A 26,855-nucleotide genomic window follows, 5' to 3' on the forward strand; every position below is an offset into this window, starting at 1 on the left:
TGAAGCAATAGTCATAAATCTGTTCTTTCTAATCAAAGGTTAGCTCATCAGTGGTAAAGGAGCTGAGAGATGATGGACAGAATCCAATGGCCTCTAAAAGCAGTAAATCCATCAATTTCTTGGGTTGTCTTCTTGTAGCTACAAAATCCGTATTGGCCATTATTTCTTTATTGAGCATCTACTTGGTTCGAGGAACTGTGCCTGGTACAGTATACATATTATCTCATTCAATTTATGAGTATAGTAGGTATAACTATTTACATTCTAAATATCAGGGGAAAAAGGAGGCTTAAGGTTTCATATCGGTTATTAGCATGGCGGGAATTCAAAAATAGACATTTAATTTCCATTTGAGCCTTGCTAACTGAATAGAGTCTCAATACCTGGATGCACCATATTATAATTGAAATTACCAGTGATGGTGAATCTACTCCTTTGAAAATATTCTGGTTGCTAAGATTTTTATCTTTTCTGCTGTCTCTCTATAACTTTAGTCTTTGTACTGCCTTTATTATATATTCATATGTATGACTCACCACCTTCACATTAGAGCCTTTCAGATATTTGAAACCAACTATCATTCCACCTATCTCATCACCTCAATCCCTTCTTATTTCTGGGATAATGCTCGCAATGTGGATGGATTTGGCACTACTTTGAGAAAGATGAAGATTATATTGCGTGTGAAATTTAAATCTTTTCTGATTTGATTCTTAACCTAGATCTTGTGTTCTAAGTAATTGACAAATAAAGTATCATTTTGGAAGATTAGAAATCACTGGAATATAGTAAGTTTGAGGCAATGTCTATTAAACTACATTTGGCTACACTGTGGTGCAAAAAAGATTCCGCTGCCTGGCCAAGGACAACTCTATCTACATTGTGGCGAATATTGGGGACAAGAAGCCATGCAATGCCAGTGACCCTCAGAGTCCCCCCCACCCCAGTGGTCATTACCAAGACAACTCTGGTGTGGTATCTGATTCTAAGGGTAGGCTGATGGCAAGCTACCATAAGGTGAGAGTTTCTTCATTTGTTTGTGATAAGTATGTACACTCATTTGTTGTTATGAGTGTATTTCTTAATTATTTCATTTTTTAAAAAAACTTGTATTTATTTGAGACAGAGAGGGACAAAATGAGCTGGGGGAAAGGACAGAGGGAGAGGGAGAAGCAGGCTCCCCATTGAGCAGGACTCGATCCCAGGACCCTGGGATCATGACATGAGCCAAAGGCAGATGTGTACCTGACTGAGCCACCCAGGTGCTCTTGCATTTCTTAATTATTATGTTTTAGTTGAAAAGGGGGTTTCATTTACTTTGGTCATATATAAGGAATCTGAGTTTGAATTAATCGTAAAATAGAATATGGCAGAATATTGAAACAATGTGATAACAGCCTCACAAAGATTTTAACAGTCTCTGAGAAAGAAGGTGAAATGCTATTTTATCCATGATTTAATAGCAGGGTTAATTTTTTGGCTCAATTCACTAACATTTTATTTATTTATTTATTTATTTATTTATTTATTTATTTATTTATTTTAGGATTTTATTTATTTATCCATGAGAGACAGAGGGAGAAAGAGAGAGAGAGAGAAGCAGAGACACAGGCAGAGGGATAAGCAGGCTCTTTGTGGGGAGATAGATGTGGGACTCGATCCTAGGACCCCAGGGTCATGCCCTGAGCTGAAGGCAGGCGCTCAACCACTGAGCCACCCCGGCTGCCCCATTAACATTTTATACTAAGTTTAGTCATTCATTCTATCAAGTCTTGTCTTTTTTTTTTTTTTAATTTAAGTAAGCTCTATGCCCAACCTGGGACTTGAACTCATGACCCTGAGATCAAGAATTGCATGTTTTACTAACTGAGCCAGCCACGCACTCTCCATTAGAATTGTTTTGATTGCAATGGTGGAAAACCCCAAATGAAACCTACTTAACACCTCCCCCATGGAATTTCCTTATGTATCTGAAAACCTATAAATCACAGGAAGAGTAGGTCTAGTTTCAGATGTAGTTCTATCCCTCAGAGGCTTTAAAGATGTCAGCCATTCCTCTACTTCTCTTAGATCTTGTTCCTGCTTTTACTCAGATTGTCCTTTTAGAGGCCACGTAATGCCCAACATAAAGCTCTCATTCTATAGCAGCAAAATCCACAGGAAGAGTGCAGTTTTTACTCCTAGAAAAGCCTCATCATGCCTTGAGGCCACTTAGGCTACTTGCATTCCTTGAGTTGCTCACTGCAGGAGAAAGGATAAGCTACCATCTGAGAGTAGGGTGTGGAGGAGCAAGTGATTTTCACTGAAGGGGAGGAGGTCTTGCTAGAATACACATAGGTACACATTAAGCCTAATAAAAACCTGAGCAAGCACTCCTGAGCCCAGGCGAAGTGGAGTTTGGAAGCAATAATCCAACTGGAAAAATCATTAACGGCTTACAGATTAACAGGTTTAGTTATTACATTGTCTAAATTCACTTTAAATATACTTAATTTATATAGACCTAGCAGTATCATAGGGAGATATGGCAAAGTTAGTTTTCTTAATGTGTTATTGTTCATGCCGGCAGTGCTGTTGATATTAAAGAATTCAGTGTGGGCAGCCTGGATGGCTCAGCGGTTTATTTTATTTTATTTATTTATTTATTTATGATAGTCACACACACAGATTGAGAGAGAGAGAGGCAGAGACACAGGCAGAGGGAGAAGCAGGCTCCATGCAGGTAGCCCAACGTGGGACTTGATCCTGGGTCTCCAGGATCACGCCCTAGGCTGAAGGCAGATGCTAAACAGCTGAGCCACCTGGGCTGCCCTCATTGTAACATTTGGAGGGAGAAAAGGAGTTGGTGATCATCAAACTAAGCAAGCACCTCAGGTTTTAAATTGGGGATAATAGGTGGAGAAAGACCGAACATGAACTCGTAGGGGGTCAGTCCCATCTTATGTGGGGAGTTTCTTTTTCTTTTTTTTAATAAATTTATTTTTTATTGGTGTTCAATTTACCAACATGAGAATAACACCTAGTGCTCATCCCGTCAAGGGCCCCCCTCAGTGCCTGTCACCCATTCACCCCCACAACCCACTCTCTTCCCCACCACCACCCCTAGTTCGTTTCCCAGAGTTAGGAGTCTTTATGTTCTGTCTCCCTTCCGATATTTCCCACACATTTTTCTCCCTTCCTTTATATTCCCTTTCACTATTATTTATATTCCCCAAATGAATGAGAACATACAATGTATGTCCTTCTCCGATTGACTTACTTCACTCAGCATAATACCCTCCAGTTCCATCCACGTCGAAGCAAATGGTGGGTATTTGTCATTTCTGATGGCTGAGGAATATTCCATTGTATACATAGACCACATCTTCTTTATCCATTCATCTTTCGATGGACACCGAGGCTCCTTCCACAGTTTGGCTATGGTGGACATTGCTGCTAGAAACATTGGGGTGCAAGTGTCCTGGCATTTCACTGCATCTGTATCTTTGGGGTAAATCCCCAGCAGTGCAATTGCTGGGTCATAGGGCAGGTCTATTTTTAACTCTTTGAGGAACCTGCACACAGTTTTCCAGAGTGGCTGCACCAGTTCACATTCCCACCAACAGTGCAAGAGGGTTCCCCTCTCTCCGCATCCTCTCCAACATTTGTGGTTTCCTGCCTTGTTAATTTTCCCCATTCTCACTGGTGTGAGGTGGTATCTCATTGTGGTTTTGATTTGTATTTCCCTGATGGCAAGTGATGCGGAGCATTTTCTCATGTGCGTGTTGGCCATGTCTATGTCTTCCTCTGTGAGATTTCTCTTCATGTCTTTTGCCCATTTCATGACTGGATTGTTTATTTCTTCGGTATTGAGTTTAATAAGTTCTTTATAGATCTTGGAAACTAGCCCTTTATCTGATACGTCATCTGCAAATATCTTCTCCCATTCCGTAGGTTGTCTTTTAGTTTTGTTGACTGTATCCTTTGCTGTGCAAAAGCTTCTTATCTTGATGAAGTCCCCGTAGTTCATTTTTGCTTTTGTTTCTTTTGCCTTCGTGGATGTATCTTGCAAGAAGTTACTGTGGCCGAGTTCAAAAAGGGTGTTGCCTGTGTTCTCCTCTAGGATTTTGATGGAATCTTGTCTCACATTTAGATCTTTCATCCATTTTGAGTTTATCTTTGTGTCTGGTGCAAGAGAGCAGTCCAGTTTCATTCTTCTGCATGTGGATGTCCAATTTTCCCAGCACCATTTATTGAAGTGACTGTCTTTCTTCCAGCGGATAGTCTTTCCTCCTTTGTCAAATATTACTTGGCCATAAAGTTCAGGGTCCACTTCTGGGTTCTCTATTCTGTTCCATTAATCTATGTGTCTGTTTTTGTGCCAGTACCACACTGTCTTGATGACCACAGCTTTGTAGTACAACCTGAAATCTGGCATTGTGATGCCCCGGCTCTGGTTTTCATTTTTAAAATTCCCCTGGCTATTCGGGGTCTTTTCTGATTCCACACAAATCTTAAAATAATTTGTTCTAACTCTCTGAAGAAAGTCCATGGTATTTTGATAGGGATTGCATTAAACGTGTATATTGCCCTGGGTAACATTGACATTTTCACAATATTAATTCTGCCAATCCATGAGCATGGAATATTTCTCCATCTCTTTGCGTCTTCCTCAATTTCTTTCAGAAGTGTTCTATAGTTTTTAGGGTATAGATCCTTTACCTCTTTGGTTAGGTTTATTCCTAGGTATCTTATGCTTTTGGGTGCAATTGTAAATGGGATTGACTCCTGGATTTCTCTTTCTTGAGTCTCATTGTTAGTGTATAGAAATGCCACTGATTTCTGGGCATTGATTTTGTATCCTGCCACGCTACCAAATTGCTGTATGAGTTCTAGCAATCTTGGGGTGGAGGCTTTTGGGTTTTCTATGTGGAGTATCATCTCATCGGCGAAGAGGGAGAGTTTGACTTCTTCTTTGCCAATTTGAATGCCTTTATGTCTTTTTGTTGTCTGATTGCTGAGGCTAGGACTTCCAGTACTCTGTTGAATAGCAGTGGTGAGAGTGGACATCCCTGTCTTGTTCCTGATCTTAGGGGAAAGGCTCCCAGTGCTTCCCCATTGAGAATGATATTTGCTGTGGGCTTTTTGTAGATGGCTTTTAAGATGTTGAGGAATGTTCCCTCTATCCCTACACTCTGAAGAGTTTTGATCAGGAATGGGTGCTGTATTTTGTCAAATGCTTTCTCTGCATCTAATGAGAGGATCATATGGTTCTTGGTTTTTCTCTTGCTGATATGATGAATCACATTTGATTGTTTTACAAGTGTTGAACCAGCCTTGTGTCCCGGGTATAAATCCTACTTGGTCATGGTGAATAATTTTCTTAACGTGTGGTTGGATCCTCTTGGCTAGTATCTTGTTGAGAATTTCTGCATCCATGTTCATCAGGGATATTGGTCTGTAATTCTCCTTTCTGGTGGGGTCTTTGTCTGGTTTTGGAATTAAGGTGATGCTGGCCTCACAGAACAAATTTGGAAGTACTCCATCTCTTTCTATCTTTCCAAACAGCTTTAGTAGAATAGGTATGGTTTCTTCTTTAAACGTTTGATAGAATTCCCCTGGGAAGCCATCTGGCCCTGGACTCTTGTGTCTTGGGCGGTTTTTGATGACTGCTTCAATTTCCTCCCTGGTTATTGGCCTGTTCAGGTTTTCTATTTCTTCCTGTTCCAGTTCTGGTAGTTTGTGGCTTTCCAGGAATGCGTCCATTTCTTCTAGATTGCCTAATTTATTGGCGTATAGCTGCTCATAATATGTTTTTAAAATCGTTTGTATTTCCTTGGTGTTGGTAGAGATCTCTCCTTTCTCATTCATGATTTTATTAATTTGAGTCTGCTCTCTCTTCTTTTTAATAAGGCTGGCTAATGGTTTATCTATCTTATTAATTCCTTCAAAGAACCAACTCCTGGTTCTGTTGATCTGTTCCACAGTTCATCTGGTCTCGATTTCGTTGAGTTCTGCTCAAACCTTTATTAACTCTCTTCTTCTGCTGGGCGTAGGGTCCATTTGCTGTTTTTTCTGTAGCTCCTTTATGTGTAAGGTTAGCTTTTGTATTTGAGTTCTTTCCAGTTTTTGAATGGATGCTTGTATTGCAGTGTATTTCCCCCTCACGACTGTTTTCCTGCATCCCAAAGATTTTGAACGGTTGTATCTTCATTCTCATTAGTTTCCATGAATCTAATTCTTCCTTAATTTCCTGGTTGACCCTTTCATCTTTTAGCAGGATGGTCCTTAACCTCCACATGTTTGTGGTCCTTCCAAACTTCTTGTTGTCATTTAGTTCTAATTTCAAGGCATTATGGTCAGAGAATATGCAGGGGACGATCCCAATCTTTTGGTATCGGTTCAGACCCAATATGTGACCCAGTATGTGGTCTATTCTGGGGAAAGTTGCATGTGCCCTTCAGAAGAATGTGTATTCAGTTGAGTTTTTGGATGTAAAGTTCTGTAGATATCTGTGAAATCCATCTGGTCCAGTGTATCGTTTAAAGCTCTCGTTTCTTTGGAGATGTTGTGCTTAGAAGACCTATCAAGGGTAGAAGGAGCTAGATTGAAGTCACCAAGTATAAGTGTATTATTATCAAAGTATTTCTTCAGTTTGGTTATTAATTGGTTTAAATATTTGGCAGCTCCCACATTCGGGGCATATATATTGAGGATTGTTAAGTCCTCTTGTTGGATAGATCCTTTGAGAATGATATAGTGTCCCTCTTCATCTCTTACTACAGTCTTCGGGGTAAATTTTAGTTTATCTGATATAAGGATGGTACCCCTGCTTTCTTTTGAGGACCATTTGAATGGTGAATGGTTCTCCAACCTTTTATTTTCAGGCTGTAGGTGTCCTTCTGTCTAAAATGAGTCTCTTGTAGACAGCAAATAGATGGGTCCTGCTTTTTCATCCAGTCTGGAACCCTGTGCCTTTTGATGGGGTCATTAAGCCCGTTCACGTTCAGAGTTACTATTGAAAGATATGAGTTTAGTGTCACCATGATATCTATTCAGTCCTTGTTTTTGTGGATTGTTCCACTGAACTTCTTCTTAAAGGGGAATTTTAAGAGTCCCCCTTAACATTTCTTGCAGAGCTGGTTTGGAGGTCACATATTCTTTCAGTTCCTGCCTGTCTAGGAAGCTCTTTATCTCTCCTTCCATTTTGAATGAGAGCCTTGCTGGATAAAGTATTCTCGGTTGCATGTTCTTCTCATTTAGGACCCTGAATATGTCCTGCCAGCCCTGTCTGGCCTGCCGGGTCTCTGTGGAGAGGTCTGCTGTTACCCTAATATTCCTCCCCATAAAAGTCAGGGATTTCTTGTCTCTTGCTGCTTTAAGGATCTTCTCTTTATCTTTGGAATTTGCAAGCTTCACTATTAAATAGCTTCACTATTAAATGTGGAGGTGTTGAATGGTTTTTATTGATTTTAGGGGGGGATCTCTCTATTTCCTGGATCTGAATGCCTGTTTCCCTTCCCAGATTAGGAAAGTTTTCAGCTATGATTTGTTCAAATACATATTCTGGCCCTCTGTCCCTTTTGACGCCCTCGGGAACCCCAATTAAATGTAGGTTTTTCTTCCTCAGGCTGTCGTTTATTTCCCTTAATCTATCTTCATGGTCTTTTAGTTGTTTGTGTCTTTTTCCTCAGTTTCCCTCTTTGCCATCAACTTGTCTTCTATGTCACTCACTCATTCTTCCACCTCGTTAACCCTCGTCGTTAGGACTTCTAGTTTGGATTGCATCTCATTCAATTGATTTTTCATTTCTGCCTGATTGGATCTAAATTCTGCAGTCATGAAGTCTCTCGAGTCCTTTATGCTTTTTTCTAGAGCCACCAGTAGCTGTATAATAGTGCTTCTGAATTGGCTTTTGGACATTGAATTGTAATCCAGATTTTGTAACTCTGTGGGAGAGAGGACTGTTTCTGATTCTTTCTTTTGAGGTGAGGTTTTCCTTCTAGTCATTTTGCTCAGTGCAGAGTGGCCAAAAACAAGTTGTATTGGGAAAAGGAGAAAAAGAGAGAGAAAGAAGGAAAGAAAAGAGAAAAAGAAAAAAGGAAGAAGAAAGGAAAGAATAGAAGAAAAAGAAAAAGAAAAAGAAAGAAAGGGGGAAAAAAGGGTGGGGTAAGCAATCAGAAATCAAAAAGAAAAGAAAAACACGGGGGAGTATCTTCCGATTCTGTATACTTTAAGTCCCTTGACTTCCCTTGGAACTGGTCCGTCCAGCTGGTCTTCTGGGGGAGGGGCCTGCGGAGCTGATTTTCAGGTGTTAGCACTTGGGGGAGCTGCTCCGCCCCTGCCTGGTGCAGGGCTCAGTGGGGGTTGTTCACCCCGTGAGGCCCCAGGAGGAACAACCACAGTGGCGGGGCCAGCTCTGCAGCCCTGGAGTCAGCTCCCGCAGTAGCTCCGGGGCTCTCCGTCTGCAGGGCCTGGAGGCTCCGGGGCGGGGCCGCTGATCTGCTCAGCTCGGGGCAGGAGCGTCCTCGCTGTCCTGGGCCCTCCCGGCCTCTGCCTGTCCCTGGGGGAGGCCGGATCCTGGGCTGTGTCCCGGCGCCCTGTGCTCCGGGGCCTGCGCTGTTGGATTCGCGCTCCCGCCCTGCAGCCCCCTCCGCGGAGCCTCCCCCAAGCCCCTCCGAGCTGCTCCGGGCCCCGTGGTGCGCGCTGCACCCCTTAGGGAGCTCGGCGCACTCTCCCGGGCGCAGGTGCCTGTTAGTGTCCCAGGGAGCCCGAGGGCATCCCCGCCCTCCTGGGTCCTGCTCCACCTCCCTGTGAGCCCCTTTCCGCCCGGGAAGGTTGGTGCAGCTCCTGCTCCTCCGGGACGGGGCTCTCCTGTCCTGGGGACACTCGCCCTGGCCTCAGCCTGGCTCCTCGCGGGGCCCCTCCCCCTTGGAGGCCTTTTTTTCTTTATTTCTTTTTCCCCGTCTTCCTACCTGATAGAAGGGCAAACTCTTCTCACTGTAGCGTTCCAGCTGGTCTCTCTTTAAACCTCAGGCCGAATTCGTAGATTTTCAGGGTGATTCGAAGGTTATGTAGGTAATTTGGTGGGGACAGTTGATTTGGGGACCCTCCTCTTCTGCCATATCGCCCCTCCTCCTCAGTCATGCATCTTGATTGCACTGCATTGTGATGTGAAATGAACTTTTTACTCTGGACTCCAGTTGAAGACAGTTTGAAACAAGTTGCTCTAAAGTAACCTGACACAAAACAAGAATGCATGGAAGTTGCAGTCTTTTAAAATTGACTCTGGTTGGCTGAGAACAAATCAATCCAGTTTATATTTTATTTTGCAGCCAAGAAAGCGGATTCTGATCTTGCTAAGACTAAACAAATAAAGCATTCTGGGGGAGATACTTCAGTGATAAATGAAGTGATAAATGAGGCTTTGGAATATTGGTGAGGTCTATAGCTGATGACCAAGAAAAAATGCTGCTGCTCTCCCGGGCTTTAAGGAGTGGCTGATTATATACCTGGGAAGTGGAAGGGTTTTGAGGATAGTGTACTCTCTAAGGAATTTTGGAAGCAAGGTTTCCAGAACTCTAAGGGGGCTGGCTATTATTGGGAAAGGGTCACTTATTACCATCTAAAAAAACCTGAGTCATGCGACCTTTCAGATGTGTATCAGTGGGCCAGGTGCTTGGGGGATGATTGCCAACATGTATCTTGGGGGTTTAAAGATAAAGGAAATTTTTAAAGGAATTTTTATATTTTAAAGTAGACTCACAGGGTCCTGGGGGTTGGACTAATAGTGTCTTCTGCCCTTAGCAAAGTATGAACATCGAGGTGGTTGAGTCCTTAGAGGAAGGTCCCTCTGCCTGTTTCAAGGACTTGTCAATGGGCTTTGTCTTCAGCTGGTCCTCTGTTCCTCCATAATTAATGTTATACCAACTAACTGAATCCAGCACAATTTTTAAAGAAATGCAGTAATGGGGCACCTGGGTGGCTCATGTCATGATCCCAGGATCCTGGGATGGAGCCCTGCATTGGCTCGCTGCTCAGCTGAAAGCCTGCTTCTCCCTCTCCTACTGCCTCTGCTTGTGCACTCTCTCTCTTTCTCAAATAAAATCTTTATAAAAAATAAAAATAAATGTAGTGATGATCTAGTAAAAAAAAAAAACTAAGAAAAACATCCATTCTAATAAATTGAAGCATTTTTTACCTGTATGTAATATTGATCTTCTACTGTGTGCAGTACATCAAAAGCACCTAGGGCATACACTTGATCTGTTCGCTTCTCAGACATCTTGTAAGTTAAGTGACCACATAGATCTTTCTGGCAAACTGCATAATTTCCTGTGTTTCTCTTAAGCTCAATGAAGGAGAGTTCATCAAAATAAACCATTCCCAGAAAATTTGACTGCTCAGACAAGGATGGCTTGACACTGCTGGCATAAGCACTCCAATCAACAACCACAAGGATAGGTGGGTTCTCTTCGAGGCTGGGACTTCAATTCTGAGAGCATGAGCTGGCCACTCTCTGATTTCATGTCATAGTGATACACTTTGACCACTTCTAGAGTGCAGATTCCACTCCCTATGGAAGTTAACACAAAGTAACACAAGTATCGGTTCCAAATTTCGCATGATCATAAAACGATGGAATCCCATTAGAAATCCCATTCCCATAAAAAATGAAATATAACTTTATCAAAGCATAAGCACTTTCAGGTCAGTGAAGGAGATAGCTTGTTATACTGACATGGTTCCAACTTGACTCTGTGTCCTCCATAAGGTACTTGGACTGAAATTAGCAATTGACTTAGGCAGCTTCTCTTTTTTTTATATAAGCTCCCCCCCTTTTTAAGGCAACTTAACAACAATGAGAAAATTCCCCAACACAAAGAATAATTTTAGCTCTCTACTGACCTGTCTAATTTATTTGTGCTTAAGTTTCCTCATCTGGATCAATGAATAATCAAGCAGTCAGGAGGGGAGCCTACATGAGCTTGACCATGGATGCTAGGAAGGATAAATTCTAAAGATCTACTTAAGTCTCAAATGATTTTATCACCTCAACAACAAGCTGTATTTTACTAATGGACATTGGCTGCAAATTCTTTACATCTGGCTTTGGTTTTTGGTGGATTTGTTTTTGTTTATGTGACTTGACTTCTCTTTACCTCCGATTTCCCTCCTGTGAAGTTGAGATAAAAATGTTTTGTGGCGGCCGAGAAAATTAGGGCCATTCAAGTTTAAGATTGGCACAAGACAGCCAGTTTAGCTTTGGCAGCCATCTCAGGCCATCTGACCAGGCCACGGTGACGAGGTACTGAACCTTACCTGGGCTACAGAAAAAAACACAAAGCGTGCCCTTATCGGAATAAGGAAGCAAGATCTTGTGAGACCTCTTTATTGGAGCTTCTCACACCCCCACCCTTACTGAAAAACCCCACCTTACCCCTAGACCAGCCCATGAAAACCCAACTGTAACCCCCCTCGGGGTCCAAGTCCCTGCTCCGCTGTGTCGGGTATACTTGGACCCAAGCTCAAGTTTGTTAATACACCCTCATGGACTTGCATCGGTGTCAGCTCCTTGGTGGTTTTCTTGGATTCGCAATCTTGGGCACAACATTTAGGGGCTCTTCTGGGATCCGAGAGGCCCCCAGGACCCCATCCAGAGGGTTCCATGCCTGGTGAGTACTGAACTGTTTCCGCCTTTTGCGTGCATATTCTCTGAGATCTCTAAACTGTATTTTTACTTGTAGGAATTCCAATCTGTATTAGGTTGACATTGGCTTAGGCGGATGCGCTGGCGGGCCATCGACGGGGGTCTTGGGAGACGGCCCTTGCTCCCGCCTGGAGGACGGGGTCCTCATCTGTAAGGAGGGCCGACTGCCAGCCCTTCGGGTTACTTTCTTTTGTCTCTGTGGCTGCACTGGAACGTTTGTCTGTGTTACTGTCTTTGTTAAGTGTCATAACTGTCTGTGCCTTGGTATGAACTGGGGACACAATGGGGCAGACACAAACCACCCCCCTGTCTCTTATGTTCTCCCACTTCTCGGATGTCACAATCTGAACATGACATAAGGAGAGGGAAATTTCAGACTTACTGCAAGGCACAATGGCCAACCTTTGATGCAGGATGGCCCCGAGAAAGAACTTTCCACCTACATATTATCTTACAGGTTAAGGCCATGATCTTCATGGATAAACCGGATGGCCCCCCTTACCAGGTGCCCTACATCCTGGCCTGGCAGGACATGACCGAGAATCCCCCTCCTTGGCTAAAAACATTTTAGCCCCCAAAGCAGGACCTACCAAAACTCTAGCCCTGCCAAAGGCGGAGAAGGAGACCGACTCTAAGACTTTTTTTTTTTTTTCCCAAAAAGCCCCTTTATCCGGTCTTGCAGGATTCCTCCCCGGAGGACCTGATTCTCCCACCGCCCTACCGGACACCCCCTCGCCCTCTGGGGCTGCAGAAGGGGCGCCACCCCTCCCTGACGAGGGAGTCCCTGTGCACGGTGGCAGCGGGGACACGCGGGCGGCCCCACCGGGCGGCCCCACCCCCTAATGCGGGGCCAGCCAACTCCACCGACCGTCCCCTCCGCCCCATGGGACCCCGAGGGGAGCGGCGGACAGCCAATGTTATATCGGCCCTTCTCCACCAGTGATTTATATCATTGGAAAACCCAGAATGCAAAGTTCTCTGATAACCCGACAGATCTAATCAGGCTTTTAGATACTGTTCTCCTTACCCACCAACCCACAGCTCTTGCAGGTTCTCTCCACCCCCGAGGAGGGAGAAGGAATTCAGGTGGAAGCCCGAGGTCTCCGGGAGAGGACAGACGCCGACTCCAAACCCAGACCTCCTAAACGCTGCCTTCCCCTTACCCCGGCCCCTGGGACCACAACTCGGCTGGGGGTAAGTAGAGGCCCCGGGTCCACCGCCAGACTCCAGGGGCAGGTCTCCGGCTGCCGGGCACAAGCCGACCAATCTGGCCAAGGTCTATGATGTGAGGGAGGGTGAGGATGAGAGTCCAGCAGCCTTCGTAGAGTCATAGAGGCTTTTAGGCGGTGCCCCCCATGACCCCAGAAGCCCCGGAAACAAAGGCCGCAATTACCGTGGCTTTTGTTAACCAGGCCGCTCCAGACATCGAAAGAAAACAAATGGGATTAAATTCTTTGGACATCTAGGTCTTTTCCAAACAGGAAAAAGTGCTGAAAAGTGCATCTGTCGGTGAACATGCTTTGTCCTTAACTATTTCATAAATTTGCCGTCTAAAGAATTCTGCTGTGACAGTTCAAAATCGGTTACTCCTTAGTTTTCACTGGAGACTAAGGTTTCTAAGAATGAGAAACTCTGCTAAAATAGACTGATGACTGATAAAGGAAGCAACTCTGTATGTAGGACAGGACATGTGTAAGAAAGATATAAGGAATGGGAATATATTTTTGTTCAAGGCAAAAGAAAGTAATTTTGTCCTAAATAAGACTGACTGAAAGAAATGGCTTGGGACAAATTCTGAATGCGAAGGAAGGTGTAGAAGGTTTGTGAAGGGAAATCTTTGGAAAGGAATTTTAGATATGGTCAGGACAGACTATCAGATATGCGGGGGCAGCCGTCACCACGGAAAGGGAGACCATCTGGGCAGAGCCCTTGGCAGCCGGAACATTGGCTCAATGGGCAGAACTGATCGCACTGGCCAAGGCACTGACCATGGGAGAAGGTAAACGAATAAACATCTACCCCGACAGTAGGTCTGCCTTCGCCACGGCTCACATCCATGGAGCCCTTTACAGGGAGAGGGGGCTCCTGACAGCAGAGGGAAAGACTGTTAAAAACAAAACGGAGATCCTTGGGGAACCCTGGGTGGCGCAGCGGTTTAGCGCCTGCCTTTGGCCCAGGGCGTGATCCTGGGGACCCGGGATCGAATCCCATATCGGGCTCCCGGTGCATGGAGCCTGCTTCTCCCTCTGCCTGTGTCTCTGCCTCTCTCTCTCTCTCTCTCTGTGTGACTATCATAAAAAAAAAAAAAAAAAAGAGAGAGATCCTTGAACTCCTGAGGGCCCTCTGGCTGCCCAAGGCACCAGCTATCATCCATTGTCCAGGACACCAAAAGGCAGACACACCAGTAGCCAGGGGAAACTGGCTAGCTGATTTAAAAGCAAAGGAGGTGGCCCTTTCAGTGACCCAGGTCTTAGCAACCACGCTCCCTGATCCGGGGGCACCGACCCTGCCTGACACCCCCAACTATACTGATGCTGACTTACACTGGATCAAACGCTTGCCTATGACCCAGTGCTTGCATGGCTGGTGGAGGGCCGCCAGAGGAACTAGGACAACGAGTCCTATCCAAAATGCATCGGGGTACTCACATGGGAACAAGGAAGATGGAAGACCGCATACGACCTGCAAAGATCACTGTTAAAGACTCTCGAGCAAAGATCAAGCAGATCGTGGCAAGCTGCCGTGCATGGCAATTAACTAATGCCACTGCCCATGGATCTAACCCAAGTACCCCGCTCCAGGGGGGACCGCCCAGGAGCCTACTGGGAAGTGGGCTTCACCGAAGTAAAACCTGGAAAATCCGGATACAGGTATTTACTAGTGTTTGTAGATACATTTTCAGGATGGACAGAGGCATTTCCCACCAGATATGAAACAGCACAGACTGTGACCAAGAAACTGCTGGAAGACATCTTACCGAGGTATGGTTTTCCTGTTAGAACTGGATCAGACAGGGGATCCCTGGGTGGCGCAGCGGTTTGGCACCTGCCTTTGGCCCAGGGCGCGATCCTGGAGACCCGGGATCAAATCCCACGTCGGGCTCCCGGTGCATGGAGCCTGCTTCTCCCTCTGCCTGTGTCTCTGCCTCTCTCTCTCTCTCTCTCTCTGTGTGACTATCATAAATAAAGGAAAAAAAAAAAAGAACTTGATCAGACAACGGCCCAGGATTGGTCTCTAAGGTAACACGGGGAGTGGCACTAGTACTTGGGGCAGATTGGAAATTACATTGTGCATATAGGCCCCAATGCTCAGGACAGGTAGAGAGGATGAACAGAACATTAAAGGAGACCTTAACTAAATTAGCCCTGGAGACTGGTGGGGACTGGGTGACTCTCCTCCCCTTCGCCCTTTATAGGGTATGAAACTCCCCATATGGGGGAGGTGCAAGATGGTGGAAGAGTAGGGTCCCCAAATCACCTATCCCCACGAAATTACCTAGATAACTTTTGAATCATCCTGAAAATCTACGAATTCGGCTTTATTTGTTTAGTCTTAGCAAGATCAGAATCCGCTTTCTTGGCTGCAAAATAAAATATAAACTGGATTGATTTGTTCTCAGCCAACCAGAGTCAATTTTAAAAGACTGCAACTTCCATGCATTCTTGTTTTGTGTCAGGTTACTTTAGAGCAACTTGTTTCAAACTGTCTTCAACTGGAGTCCAGAGTAAAAAGTTCATTTCACATCACAATGCAGTGCAATCAAGATGCATGACTGAGGAGGAGGGGCGATATGGCAGAAGAGGAGGGTCCCCAAATCAACTGTCCCCACCAAATTACCTACATAACCTTCGAATCACCCTGAAAATCTACGAATTCGGCCTGAGGTTTAAAGAGAGACCAGCTGGAACGCTACAGTGAGAAGAGTTTGCCCTTCTATCAGGTAGGAAGACGGGGAAAAAGAAATAAAGAAAAAAAGGCCTCCAAGGGGGAGGGGCCCCGCGAGGAGCCAGGCTGAGGCCAGGGCGAGTGTCCCCAGGACAGGAGAGCCCCGTCCCGGAGGAGCAGGAGCTGCACCAACCTTCCCGGGCGGAAAGGGGCTCACAGGGAGGTGGAGCAGGACCCAGGAGGGCGGGGATGCCCTCGGGCTCCCTGGGACACTAACAGGCACCTGCGCCCGGGAGAGTGCGCCGAGCTCCCTAAGGGGTGCAGCGCGCACCACGGGGCCCGGAGCAGCTCGGAGGGGCTTGGGGGAGGCTCCGCGGAGGGGGCTGCAGGGCGGGAGCGCGAATCCAACAGCGCAGGCCCCGGAGCACAGGGCGCCGGGACACAGCCCAGGATCCGGCCTCCCCCAGGGACAGGCAGAGGCCGGGAGGGCCCAGGACAGCGAGGACGCTCCTGCCCCGAGCTGAGCAGATCAGCGGCCCCGCCCCGGAGCCTCCAGGCCCTGCAGACGGAGAGCCCCGGAGCTACTGCGGGAGCTGACTCCAGGGCTGCAGAGCTGGCCCCGCCACTGTGGTTGTTCCTCCTGGGGCCTCACGGGGTGAACAACCCCCACTGAGCCCTGCACCAGGCAGGGGCGGAGCAGCTCCCCCAAGTGCTAACACCTGAAAATCAGCTCCGCAGGCCCCTCCCCCAGAAGACCAGCTGGACGGACCAGTTCCAAGGGAAGTCAAGGGACTTAAAGTATACAGAATCGGAAGATACTCCCCCGTGTTTTTCTTTTCTTTTTGATTTCTGATTGCTTACCCCACCCTTTTTTCCCCCTTTCTTTCTTTTTCTTTTTCTTTTTCTTCTATTCTTTCCTTTCTTCTTCCTTTTTTCTTTTTCTCTTTTCTTTCCTTCTTTCTCTCTCTTTTTCTCCTTTTCCCAATACAACTTGTTTTTGGCCACTCTGCACTGAGCAAAATGACTAGAAGGAAAACCTCACCTCAAAAGAAAGAATCAGAAACAGTCCTCTCTCCCACAGAGTTACAAAATCTGGATTACAATTCAATGTCCAAAAGCCAATTCAGAAGCACTATTATACAGCTACTGGTGGCTCTAGAAAAAAGCATAAAGGACTCGAGAGACTTCATGACTGCAGAATTTAGATCCAATCAGGCAGAAATGAAAAATCAATTGAATGAGATGCAATCCAAACTAGAAGTCCTAACGACGAGGGTTAACGAGGTGGAAGAATGAGTGAGTGACATAGAAGACAAGTTGATGGCAAAGAGGGAAACTGAGGAAAAAGACACAAACAACTAAAAGACCATGAAGATAGATTAAGGGAAATAAACGACAGCCTGAGGAAGAAAAACCTACATTTAATTGGGGTTCCCGAGGGCGTCAAAAGGGACAGAGGGCCAGAATATGTATTTGAACAAATCATAGCTGAAAACTTTCCTAATCTGGGAAGGGAAACAGGCATTCAGATCCAGGAAATAGAGAGATCCCCCCCTAAAATCAATAAAAACCATTCAACACCTCCACATTTAATAGTGAAGCTATTTAATAGTGAAGCTTGCAAATTCCAAAGATAAAGAGAAGATCCTTAAAGCAGCAAGAGACAAGAAATCCCTGACTTTTATGGGGAGGAATATTAGGGTAACAGCAGACCTCTCCACAGAGACCCGGCAGGCCAGACAGGGCTGGCAGGACATATTCAGGGTCCTAAATGAGAAGAACATGCAACCGAGAATACTTTATCCAGCAAGGCTCTCATTCAAAATGGAAGGAGAGATAAAGAGCTTCCTAGACAGGCAGGAACTGAAAGAATATGTGACCTCCAAACCAGCTCTGCAAGAAATGTTAAGGGGGACTCTTAAAATTCCCCTTTAAGAAGAAGTTCAGTGGAACAATCCACAAAAACAAGGACTGAATAGATATCATGGTGACACTAAACTCATATCTTTCAATAGTAACTCTGAACGTGAACGGGCTTAATGACCCCATCAAAAGGCACAGGGTTCCAGACTGGATGAAAAAGCAGGACCCATCTATTTGCTGTCTACAAGAGACTCATTTTAGACAGAAGGACACCTACAGCCTGAAAATAAAAGGTTGGAGAACCATTCACCATTCAAATGGTCCTCAAAAGAAAGCAGGGGTACCATCCTTATATCAGATAAACTAAAATTTACCCCGAAGACTGTAGTAAGAGATGAAGAGGGACACTATATCATTCTCAAAGGATCTATCCAACAAGAGGACTTAACAATCCTCAATATATATGCCCCGAATGTGGGAGCTGCCAAATATTTAAACCAATTAATAACCAAACTGAAGAAATACTTTGATAATAATACACTTATACTTGGTGACTTCAATCTAGCTCCTTCTACCCTTGATAGGTCTTCTAAGCACAACATCTCCAAAGAAACGAGAGCTTTAAACGATACACTGGACCAGATGGATTTCACAGATATCTACAGAACTTTACATCCAAAAACTCAACTGAATACACATTCTTCTGAAGGGCACATGCAACTTTCCCCAGAATAGACCACATACTGGGTCACATATTGGGTCTGAACCGATACCAAAAGATTGGGATCGTCCCCTGCATATTCTCTGACCATAATGCCTTGAAATTAGAACTAAATGACAACAAGAAGTTTGGAAGGACCACAAACATGTGGAGGTTAAGGACCATCCTGCTAAAAGATGAAAGGGTCAACCAGGAAATTAAGGAAGAATTAGATTCATGGAAACTAATGAGAATGAAGATACAACCGTTCAAAATCTTTGGGATGCAGGAAAACAGTCGTGAGGGGGAAATACACTGCAATACAAGCATCCATTCAAAAACTGGAAAGAACTCAAATACAAAAGCTAACCTTACACATAAAGGAGCTACAGAAAAAACAGCAAATGGACCCTACGCCCAGCAGAAGAAGAGAGTTAATAAAGGTTTGAGCAGAACTCAACGAAATCGAGACCAGATGAACTGTGGAACAGATCAACAGAACCAGGAGTTGGTTCTTTGAAGGAATTAATAAGATAGATAAACCATTAGCCAGCCTTATTAAAAAGAAGAGAGAGCAGACTCAAATTAATAAAATCATGAATGAGAAAGGAGAGATCTCTACCAACACCAAGGAAATACAAACGATTTTAAAAACATATTATGAGCAGCTATACGCCAATAAATTAGGCAATCTAGAAGAAATGGACGCATTCCTGGAAAGCCACAAACTACCAGAACTGGAACAGGAAGAAATAGAAAACCTGAACAGGCCAATAACCAGGGAGGAAATTGAAGCAGTCATCAAAAACCGCCCAAGACACAAGAGTCCAGGGCCAGATGGCTTCCCAGGGGAATTCTATCAAACGTTTAAAGAAGAAACCATACCTATTCTACTAAAGCTGTTTGGAAAGATAGAAAGAGATGGAGTACTTCCAAATTTGTTCTGTGAGGCCAGCATCACCTTAATTCCAAAACCAGACAAAGACCCCACCAGAAAGGAGAATTACAGACCAATATCCCTGATGAACATGGATGCAGAAATTCTCAACAAGATACTAGCCAAGAGGATCCAACCACACGTTAAGAAAATTATTCACCATGACCAAGTAGGATTTATACCCGGGACACAAGGCTGGTTCAACACTTGTAAAACAATCAAATGTGATTCATCATATCAGCAAGAGAAAAACCAAGAACCATATGATCCTCTCATTAGATGCAGAGAAAGCATTTGACAAAATACAGCACCCATTCCTGATCAAAACTCTTCAGAGTGTAGGGATAGAGGGAACATTCCTCAACATCTTAAAAGCCATCTACAAAAAGCCCACAGCAAATATCATTCTCAATGGGGAAGCACTGGGAGCCTTTCCCCTAAGATCAGGAACAAGACAGGGATGTCCACTCTCACCACTGCTATTCAACAGAGTACTGGAAGTCCTAGCCTCAGCAATCAGACAACAAAAAGACATAAAAGGCATTCAAATTGGCAAAGAAGAAGTCAAACTCTCCCTCTTCGCCGATGAGATGATACTCCACATAGAAAACCCAAAAGCCTCCACCCCAAGATTGCTAGAACTCATACAGCAATTTGGTAGCGTGGCAGGATACAAAATCAATGCCCAGAAATCAGTGGCATTTCTATACACTAACAATGAGACTCAAGAAAGAGAAATCCAGGAGTCAATCCCATTTACAATTGCACCCAAAAGCATAAGATACCTAGGAATAAACCTAACCAAAGAGGTAAAGGATCTATACCCTAAAAACTATAGAACACTTCTGAAAGAAATTGAGGAAGACGCAAAGAGATGGAGAAATATTCCATGCTCATGGATTGGCAGAATTAATATTGTGAAAATGTCAATGTTACCCAGGGCAATGTACACGTTTAATGCAATCCCTATCAAAATACCATGGACTTTCTTCAGAGAGTTAGAACAAATTACTTTAAGATTTGTGTGGAATCAGAAAAGACCCCGAATAGCCAGGGGAATTTTAAAAATGAAAACCAGAGCCGGGGCATCACAATGCCAGATTTCAGGTTGTACTACAAAGCTGTGGTCATCAAGACAGTGTGGTACTGGCACAAAAACAGACACATAGATTAATGGAACAGAATAGAGAACCCAGAAGTGGACCCTGAACTTTATGGCCAAGTAATATTTGACAAAGGAGGAAAGACTATCCGCTGGAAGAAAGACAGTCACTTCAATAAATGGTGCTGGGAAAATTGGACATCCACATGCAGAAGAATGAAACTAGACCACTCACTTTCACCATACACAAAGATAAACTCAAAATGGATGAAAGATCTAAATGTGAGACAAGATTCCATCAAAATCCTAGAGGAGAACACAGGCAACACCCTTTTTGAACTCGGCCACAGTAACTTCTTGCAAGATACATCCACGAAGGCAAAAGAAACAAAAGCAAAAATGAATTATTGGGACTTCATCAAGATAAGAAGCTTTTGCACAGCAAAGGATACAGTCAACAAAACTAAAAGACAACCTACAGAATGGGAGAAGATATTTGCCAATGACCTATCAGATAAAGGGCTAGTTTCCAAGATCTATAAAGAACTTATTAACTCAACACCAAAGGAACAAACAATCCAACCATGAAATGGGCAAAAGACATGAAGAGAAATCTCACAGAGGAAGACATGGACATGGCCAACGAGCACATGAGAAAATGCTCCGTATCACTTGCAATCAGGGAAATACAAATCAAAACCACAATGAGATACCACCTCACACCAGTGAGAATGGGGAAAATTAACAAGGCAGGAAACAACAAATGTTGGAGAGGATGCGGAGAAAAGGGAACCCTCTTACACTGTTGGTGGGAATGTGAACTGGTGCAGCCACTCTGGAAAACTGTGTGGAGGTTCCTCAAAGAGTTAAAAATAGACCTGCCCTATGACCCAGCAATTGCACTGCTGGGGATTTACCCCAAAGATTCAGATGCAATGAAAGGCCGGGACACCTGCACCCCGATGTTTCTAGCAGCAATGTCCACAATAGCCAAACTGTGGAAGGAGCCTCGGTGTCCATCAAAAGATGATGGATAAAGAAGATGTGGTCTATGTATACAATGGAATATTCCTCAGCCATCAGAAACGACAAATACCCACCATTTGCTTCAACGTGGATGGAACTGGAGGGTATTGCGCTGAGTGAAATAAGTCAATCAGAGAAGGACAAACATTATACGGTCTCATTCATTTGGGGAATATAAAAAATAGTGAAAGGGAATAAAAGGGAAAGGAGAAAAAATGAGTGGGAAATATCAGAAAGGGAGACAGTTCTTGAGAGACCCCTAACTCTGGGAAACGAACAATGGGTGGTAGAAAGGGAGGTGGGTGGTGGGTGGAGGGGACTGTGTGACAGGCACTGAGGGGGGCACTGGGTGGGATGAGCACTGGGTGTTATGCTATAGGTTGGCAAATTGAACTCCAATAAAATAAATAAATAAATAAATAAATAAATAAATAAATAAAATAATCTGATTAATCCTCTGTGTGCCTGCCACCCAGTCTGGTTTTTGCAATCTATCTATGGCATGGGAAGGGGTGGAGGGCTCTTTCCAGGGTGCTGTAAATTCCTTTTTAGGGTGGTTTCCTCTTGGGGAGGGGGGCCTTTGTCTGCCTGTCTTCCAACTATCTTCATCAGCCACTGTAGGGTTATGGAAAATTAAAAAAGAAATACTGATTGTGGATGATGGCAACTGATGTTCTCTTTATTTACATGGTGTAGAACCCATTAAATTAAACATATTAAATAAAACATCTACAGCTTATTTTGTGGGTATGTTATTTTAAGAAGTTGTTATGACAAGACCAATAATGATAATATTTCATGAGTTAAAAGAAGTTTTTATACATCATTTTTTTACCCACCTGTGCCATAGTTTACTCACTGCAGTCTCACCCAAATGTCTCTCCTATTCGACCTTTAGATCTGACACATGGATCTTCTGACACCAAATCCTGTACACATGTTACTATTTTAGAGCGAGGTTGTCAGAGAAGGCCTCTGGGCTGGAAAGCAAAGCTCTGCACTGCAGTTAATCTTTTCCTTTCTGAGATGGCAGTCTGAGGAGCGAGAGCAGAGCCTCTCTGCCTGTCTTAGTTATGGCCCTGTATGGAAGAGTGTTTGAGAAGGACCCTCTGCATTTAGGGTAAAGACCTGGGAGATCATAATGATCCCCTACCACTGGCACAGTTCCGGGATTGCCGCGGCAAGAAAGGGAGAAAAAAAATATGCTTCATGTCTGTTTAGAAGAGATGTCACAAATTGGCTGCAACAACAAACTTAAGATTTAAAAAACAGTAGATGTGTTTTACATGTCTTACATTTCACGTATTTGAGATAGTAGAACCTGATTTGTGGGACCTGCATTTATTCTCCATGTAGATGCAATGTAAGTATGTGTAAGTATGGGTATGTAGAGTAGAGCATGTATTTAAATGGAGGGGGGGTTAGAAAATTCATTCTGTGTTAACTACTCTAATGTGTACAAATGTTTTTCTGTCATTTGGAAATACACAGGGTGAAAGTACTATGCAGAAGGTAGTTGATCCTAGTTGGTTAAGATACATGAAGTTAAAACAAAGTAATTATGAACAATTTTTTTAAAAATTAGGAATGACTTTTCAACTACTTAGAATTGTTCCATTATCTCTTTATTCTACTCTTAGGTTCTATTTGTATGGAAATTAGATACTTAGAATGGGAATAAAAAAGAAAAAAAAAATCTCCTTCAGACCACATCCTGTTTCCTTCTGAAATTATTCTGTGCAAAATTTATCCAAGCCATGGTTAAGGCCCTTGGATACTTAGATCTGTTGCAGTCTGTGCTGAGAGCTTCCTTAGAAAGGGCCACCTTGTCATCTTTCCCCTAGTCACCGTTGGTCTCTCAGCTCTGGGGCCCTTTGCTCTTTTTCTCTCTGTTGGTCACCGATTAACTCTGAGAAGACACACACATGAAAGCAGGGGTGATCTCTGGTTCATGTGGAAGTGGCTGAGGATAGCGCTGAATTGAGGACACCTTTTTCTCACAAAAGATATGACAATTCCTCTCTTAGACTTCTCCCAGGTGTTTATCTCCATTCCATTTAATTCAACACAGTTCCCAGAGGCTGGAGATAATCTGGGCAGCAGACAGTACCCTTATCTGTGCTGCGATCATGTCTGGATTCTCTAAGGGCTATGACACTCAGATCCAAAGATCATAACAGTGCTGCAGACTCCTCTCTTTGTATGGGACATGGGCACCTCCAGTCCTAATGGTCTCATGCTGGTTCTTTCTAGGCTTCTTTCCTCTCTCTCTTAGACAGTTTTCTGGTGACTGCATCAGTCCCTGGTGGCCTCAACCTCCTCACCATCCCTCATCACCTCGTATCCTATGTAAACAACCTCTCTCTAGCACCAGGAACTACACAATCATCTGGTCCTGTGGGCTTCTCAGTAACTAGTCACCATGACTAAACAATCAAGCTGTTTCTCTGGAAGCTGTTTTGATCCTTATCTTTTAATACTATATACTTTTTTATTTCTTTGACCTCTTTTATCTCTTGCCCACCCGTCTGTCTCCCCCAGCCTTCTAATTTTATTTACCATGACTTAACAAATGAGGAGCTCTGACAGATGCAATCCTCAGTGTCTTCCTCATCTGCAGTCTTTCTTTGGAGAGGGAAGTCATTATTCTGGCTTCAACTCGTATTTCACAGGTGAGCAGAAGTAACTTTCTTTTTATGGGAGCTAGTTCAAGCCACAGAGTAATGGTTAGGGGCAATATTAAAAAAAATAAAAGTTTATTATGTCCTATGGCAAATAAATAAATAAATAAGTGGAGTAGTAGGGACTATCATTCAAGTTTCTAGAATTGACCAGGAAATTTGATGTTGACTGGTTAAACGTCACATTTCTGGGTATTGGAACTGCAGTTAGGTTAGATATTAACTTGGGTCTACTAATTTGGGATGTTAACCTAAATTATGCCATTTGGGGCCTGTAGTTTTCTTTTTAAGAATCCTCTCCTTTGGGATGCCTGGGTGTCTCAGTGGTTTAGCATCTGCCTTCAGCTCAGTTTGTGATCCTGGGGTCCTGGTATCGAGTTCCACATCACACTCCTCAGTAGGGAGCCTGCTTCTCCCTCTGCCCATGTCTCTGCCTCTCTCTGTGCCTCTGAAGAATAAATAAGTAAAACATTAAAAAAAAAAATTCCCTCCTTTTGGTCAGACTTTTATCTTAACTGAGAGATATGATCAAAATGTAAGGCATGAACGCCACTGTCAGCTACTGCTCTGAAGTTCTTGAAGCTTTTGTTGATCCCTTGCGTGGCATTCATAGGTCACGATTATTTCCCTTTGTCTCTGTGACATTTATGGGTTATGAATTCAGATTTACATTCTTTAACTCAGTCATCCTTGGTTCCTTTTCTGATGTTCTGGTGCACTTAAAGCTTTTGAAAGAATATAATGCATCAGGGAGGTAGTTATGATTACTATAAGTGGGATAATTCCCAATATTTGAAGTGCACTTTGAAGCCCCTGATGCAGGATCATTGAGCACAGCAGTCAAAAAAGAATTCTTGAGACATTTTATCAATACATGATTATTAACCTAGTGTTTGCCTCTGGTTTTAAGGGATATTGTTTTTTTGAAGTATATGGGTTGGGTCCTTTAAAGTCACTTTAACTGGCTGAGCCTTAAGAGCCCCTCCAGGGACATTGCAATCCCAGTCCTTTGGTTTTACTTCCTTCCAGATTTTGGAAAGGATATCAGGGTACGGTTTTAATTCTCCAAGTGTTAAAGCAAATAAGCCATTCTTCGCTTTGGTAAGAGCAAATCTGCTCCCTAGTTTATACATTAAGTCTCATTCAAGTAATGGGGTGGGACACGATGAAGGGACTAGAAAAACAAGAGTGACCAAATGATTTTTTTAAAAAATATTTTATCTATTTGAGAGAGGGAGACAGAGATAATGAGAGAGGTAGCATGAGGCAGGAGAAAAGTAGAAGCAGGCTCCCCACTGAGGAGGGAGACTGACACAGAACTCAATCCTAGGACCCTGAGATCATGACCTAAGCCAAAACCAGATGCCCAGCCTACTGAGCCACCTAGGCATCCCCACCAAATGACTTTTGTGTTTACAAGTTAGAGGCACTGTCTGAGAGCATGTTTTAGTTTCCCCTCTATGACAACAATGTTATGGTTAGAAAGACAAGAAGGGCCTGAGTGCTAAGAACAGAGTAAAGTGTTGGGCAGCCCGGGTGGCTCAGCGGTTTAGCGCCGCCTTCGGCCCAGGGCCTGATCCTGGAGACCTGGGATTCAGTCCCACGTCGGGCTTCCTGCATTGAGCCTGCTTCTCCCTCTGCCTGTGTCTCTGCCCTCCCCCTCTGTGTCTCTTATGAATAAATAAATAAAATCTTAAAAAAAAAAACAGAGTTAGTGGTTCCTGTATCAATAAGGAAATTGATAAACTTACCTTGCACATCCAGGGTATCTTGGGGCTCAGTCATCTTGATATCAAAGGCAGCTGGACCAGCCTAGGGCCTGCCATATCAGTTCCTCAGATTCCTGCTCTCAGTTGGGGAAGTAAGTTCCTCTCTTCCTTTTTTTCTGGAGATGAGGACAGTCTCTCTTCCAATGACCTTTCTCACAGACTGGACATGGTCCTTGTAGAGAGCATTTATTTGGACATTCCTTGCTCCAATGTCTGATCTGGCCAAACCTATGGCATGGGGTCTTATGTGGCCCTTTATCTGATACTGGCTTTTTCCTTTTTTTTTTTTTTTTATTGTTTTTAATATTTATTTATTTATTTAATTCATTTAAAAAAATTAATTATTTTTTTAAATTGGAGTTCAATTTGCCAACCTATAGCACATCACCCAGTGCTCATCCCATCAAGTGCCCCCCTCAATGCCCATCACCCAGTAACCCCCACCCCCTGCCCACCTCCCTTTCCACCACCCCTTGTTCATTACCCAGAGTTAGAGTCTTTCATGTTCTGTCTCCCTTTCTGATATGTCCCACTAATTTTCTCTTTCCCCTTTATTCCCTTTCACTACTTTTTATATTCCCCAAATGAATGAGACCATATAATGTTTGTCCTTCTCCAACTGACTTACTTCACTCAGCATGATATCCTTCAGTTCCATCCACATTGAAGCAAATGGTGGGTACTTGTCATTTCTATGGCTGAGGAATATTCCATTGTATACATAGACCACATCTTCTTTATCCATCATCTTTCGATGGACACCGAGGCTCCTTCCACAGTTGGGCTATTGTGGACATTGCTGCTAGAAACATCTGGGTGCAGGTGTTCTGGCATTTCACTTCATCTGCATCTTAATTGCTGGGTCATAGGGCAGTTCTATTTTTAACTCTTTGAGGAACCTCCACACAGTTTTCCAGAGTGGCTGCACCAGTTCACATTCCCACCAACAGTGTAAGAGGGTTCCCCTTTTCTCCACATCCTTTCCAACATTTGTTGTTTCCTGTCTTGTTAATTTTCCCCATTCTCACTGGTGTGAGGTGGTATCTCATTGTGGTTTTGATTTGTATTTTCCTTTTGTTTTTGTTTTTGTTTTTTGTTTTTTGTTTTTTATTTGTATTTTCCTAATGGCAAGTGATGCAGAGCATTTTCTCATCTGCTTGTTGGCCATGTGTATGTCTTCCTCTGTGAGATTTCTGTTCATGT

The 26,855-nt window shown here is 43.8% G+C and overlaps 1 protein-coding gene across 1 annotated transcript in view; it reads left to right on the plus strand.

Moving 5' to 3' along the window:
* The window catches only part of LOC112919381 (vascular non-inflammatory molecule 3-like), a 29,532-nt gene extending 16,900 nt beyond the window's left edge, over positions 1-12,632 (plus strand). The window contains exons 4-6 of the mRNA XM_072748252.1: positions 816-1,017; positions 11,746-11,868; positions 12,351-12,632. Of these exons, the coding sequence (XP_072604353.1) occupies positions 816-1,017; positions 11,746-11,868; positions 12,351-12,632 (607 nt within the window). The remainder of the gene's footprint in view (positions 1-815; positions 1,018-11,745; positions 11,869-12,350) is intronic.
* Positions 12,633-26,855: the final 14,223 nt, after the last annotated feature.

Source organism: Vulpes vulpes, chromosome 1 (genome assembly GCF_048418805.1).
Source record: "Vulpes vulpes isolate BD-2025 chromosome 1, VulVul3, whole genome shotgun sequence".
NCBI lineage: Eukaryota > Metazoa > Chordata > Mammalia > Carnivora > Canidae > Vulpes > Vulpes vulpes.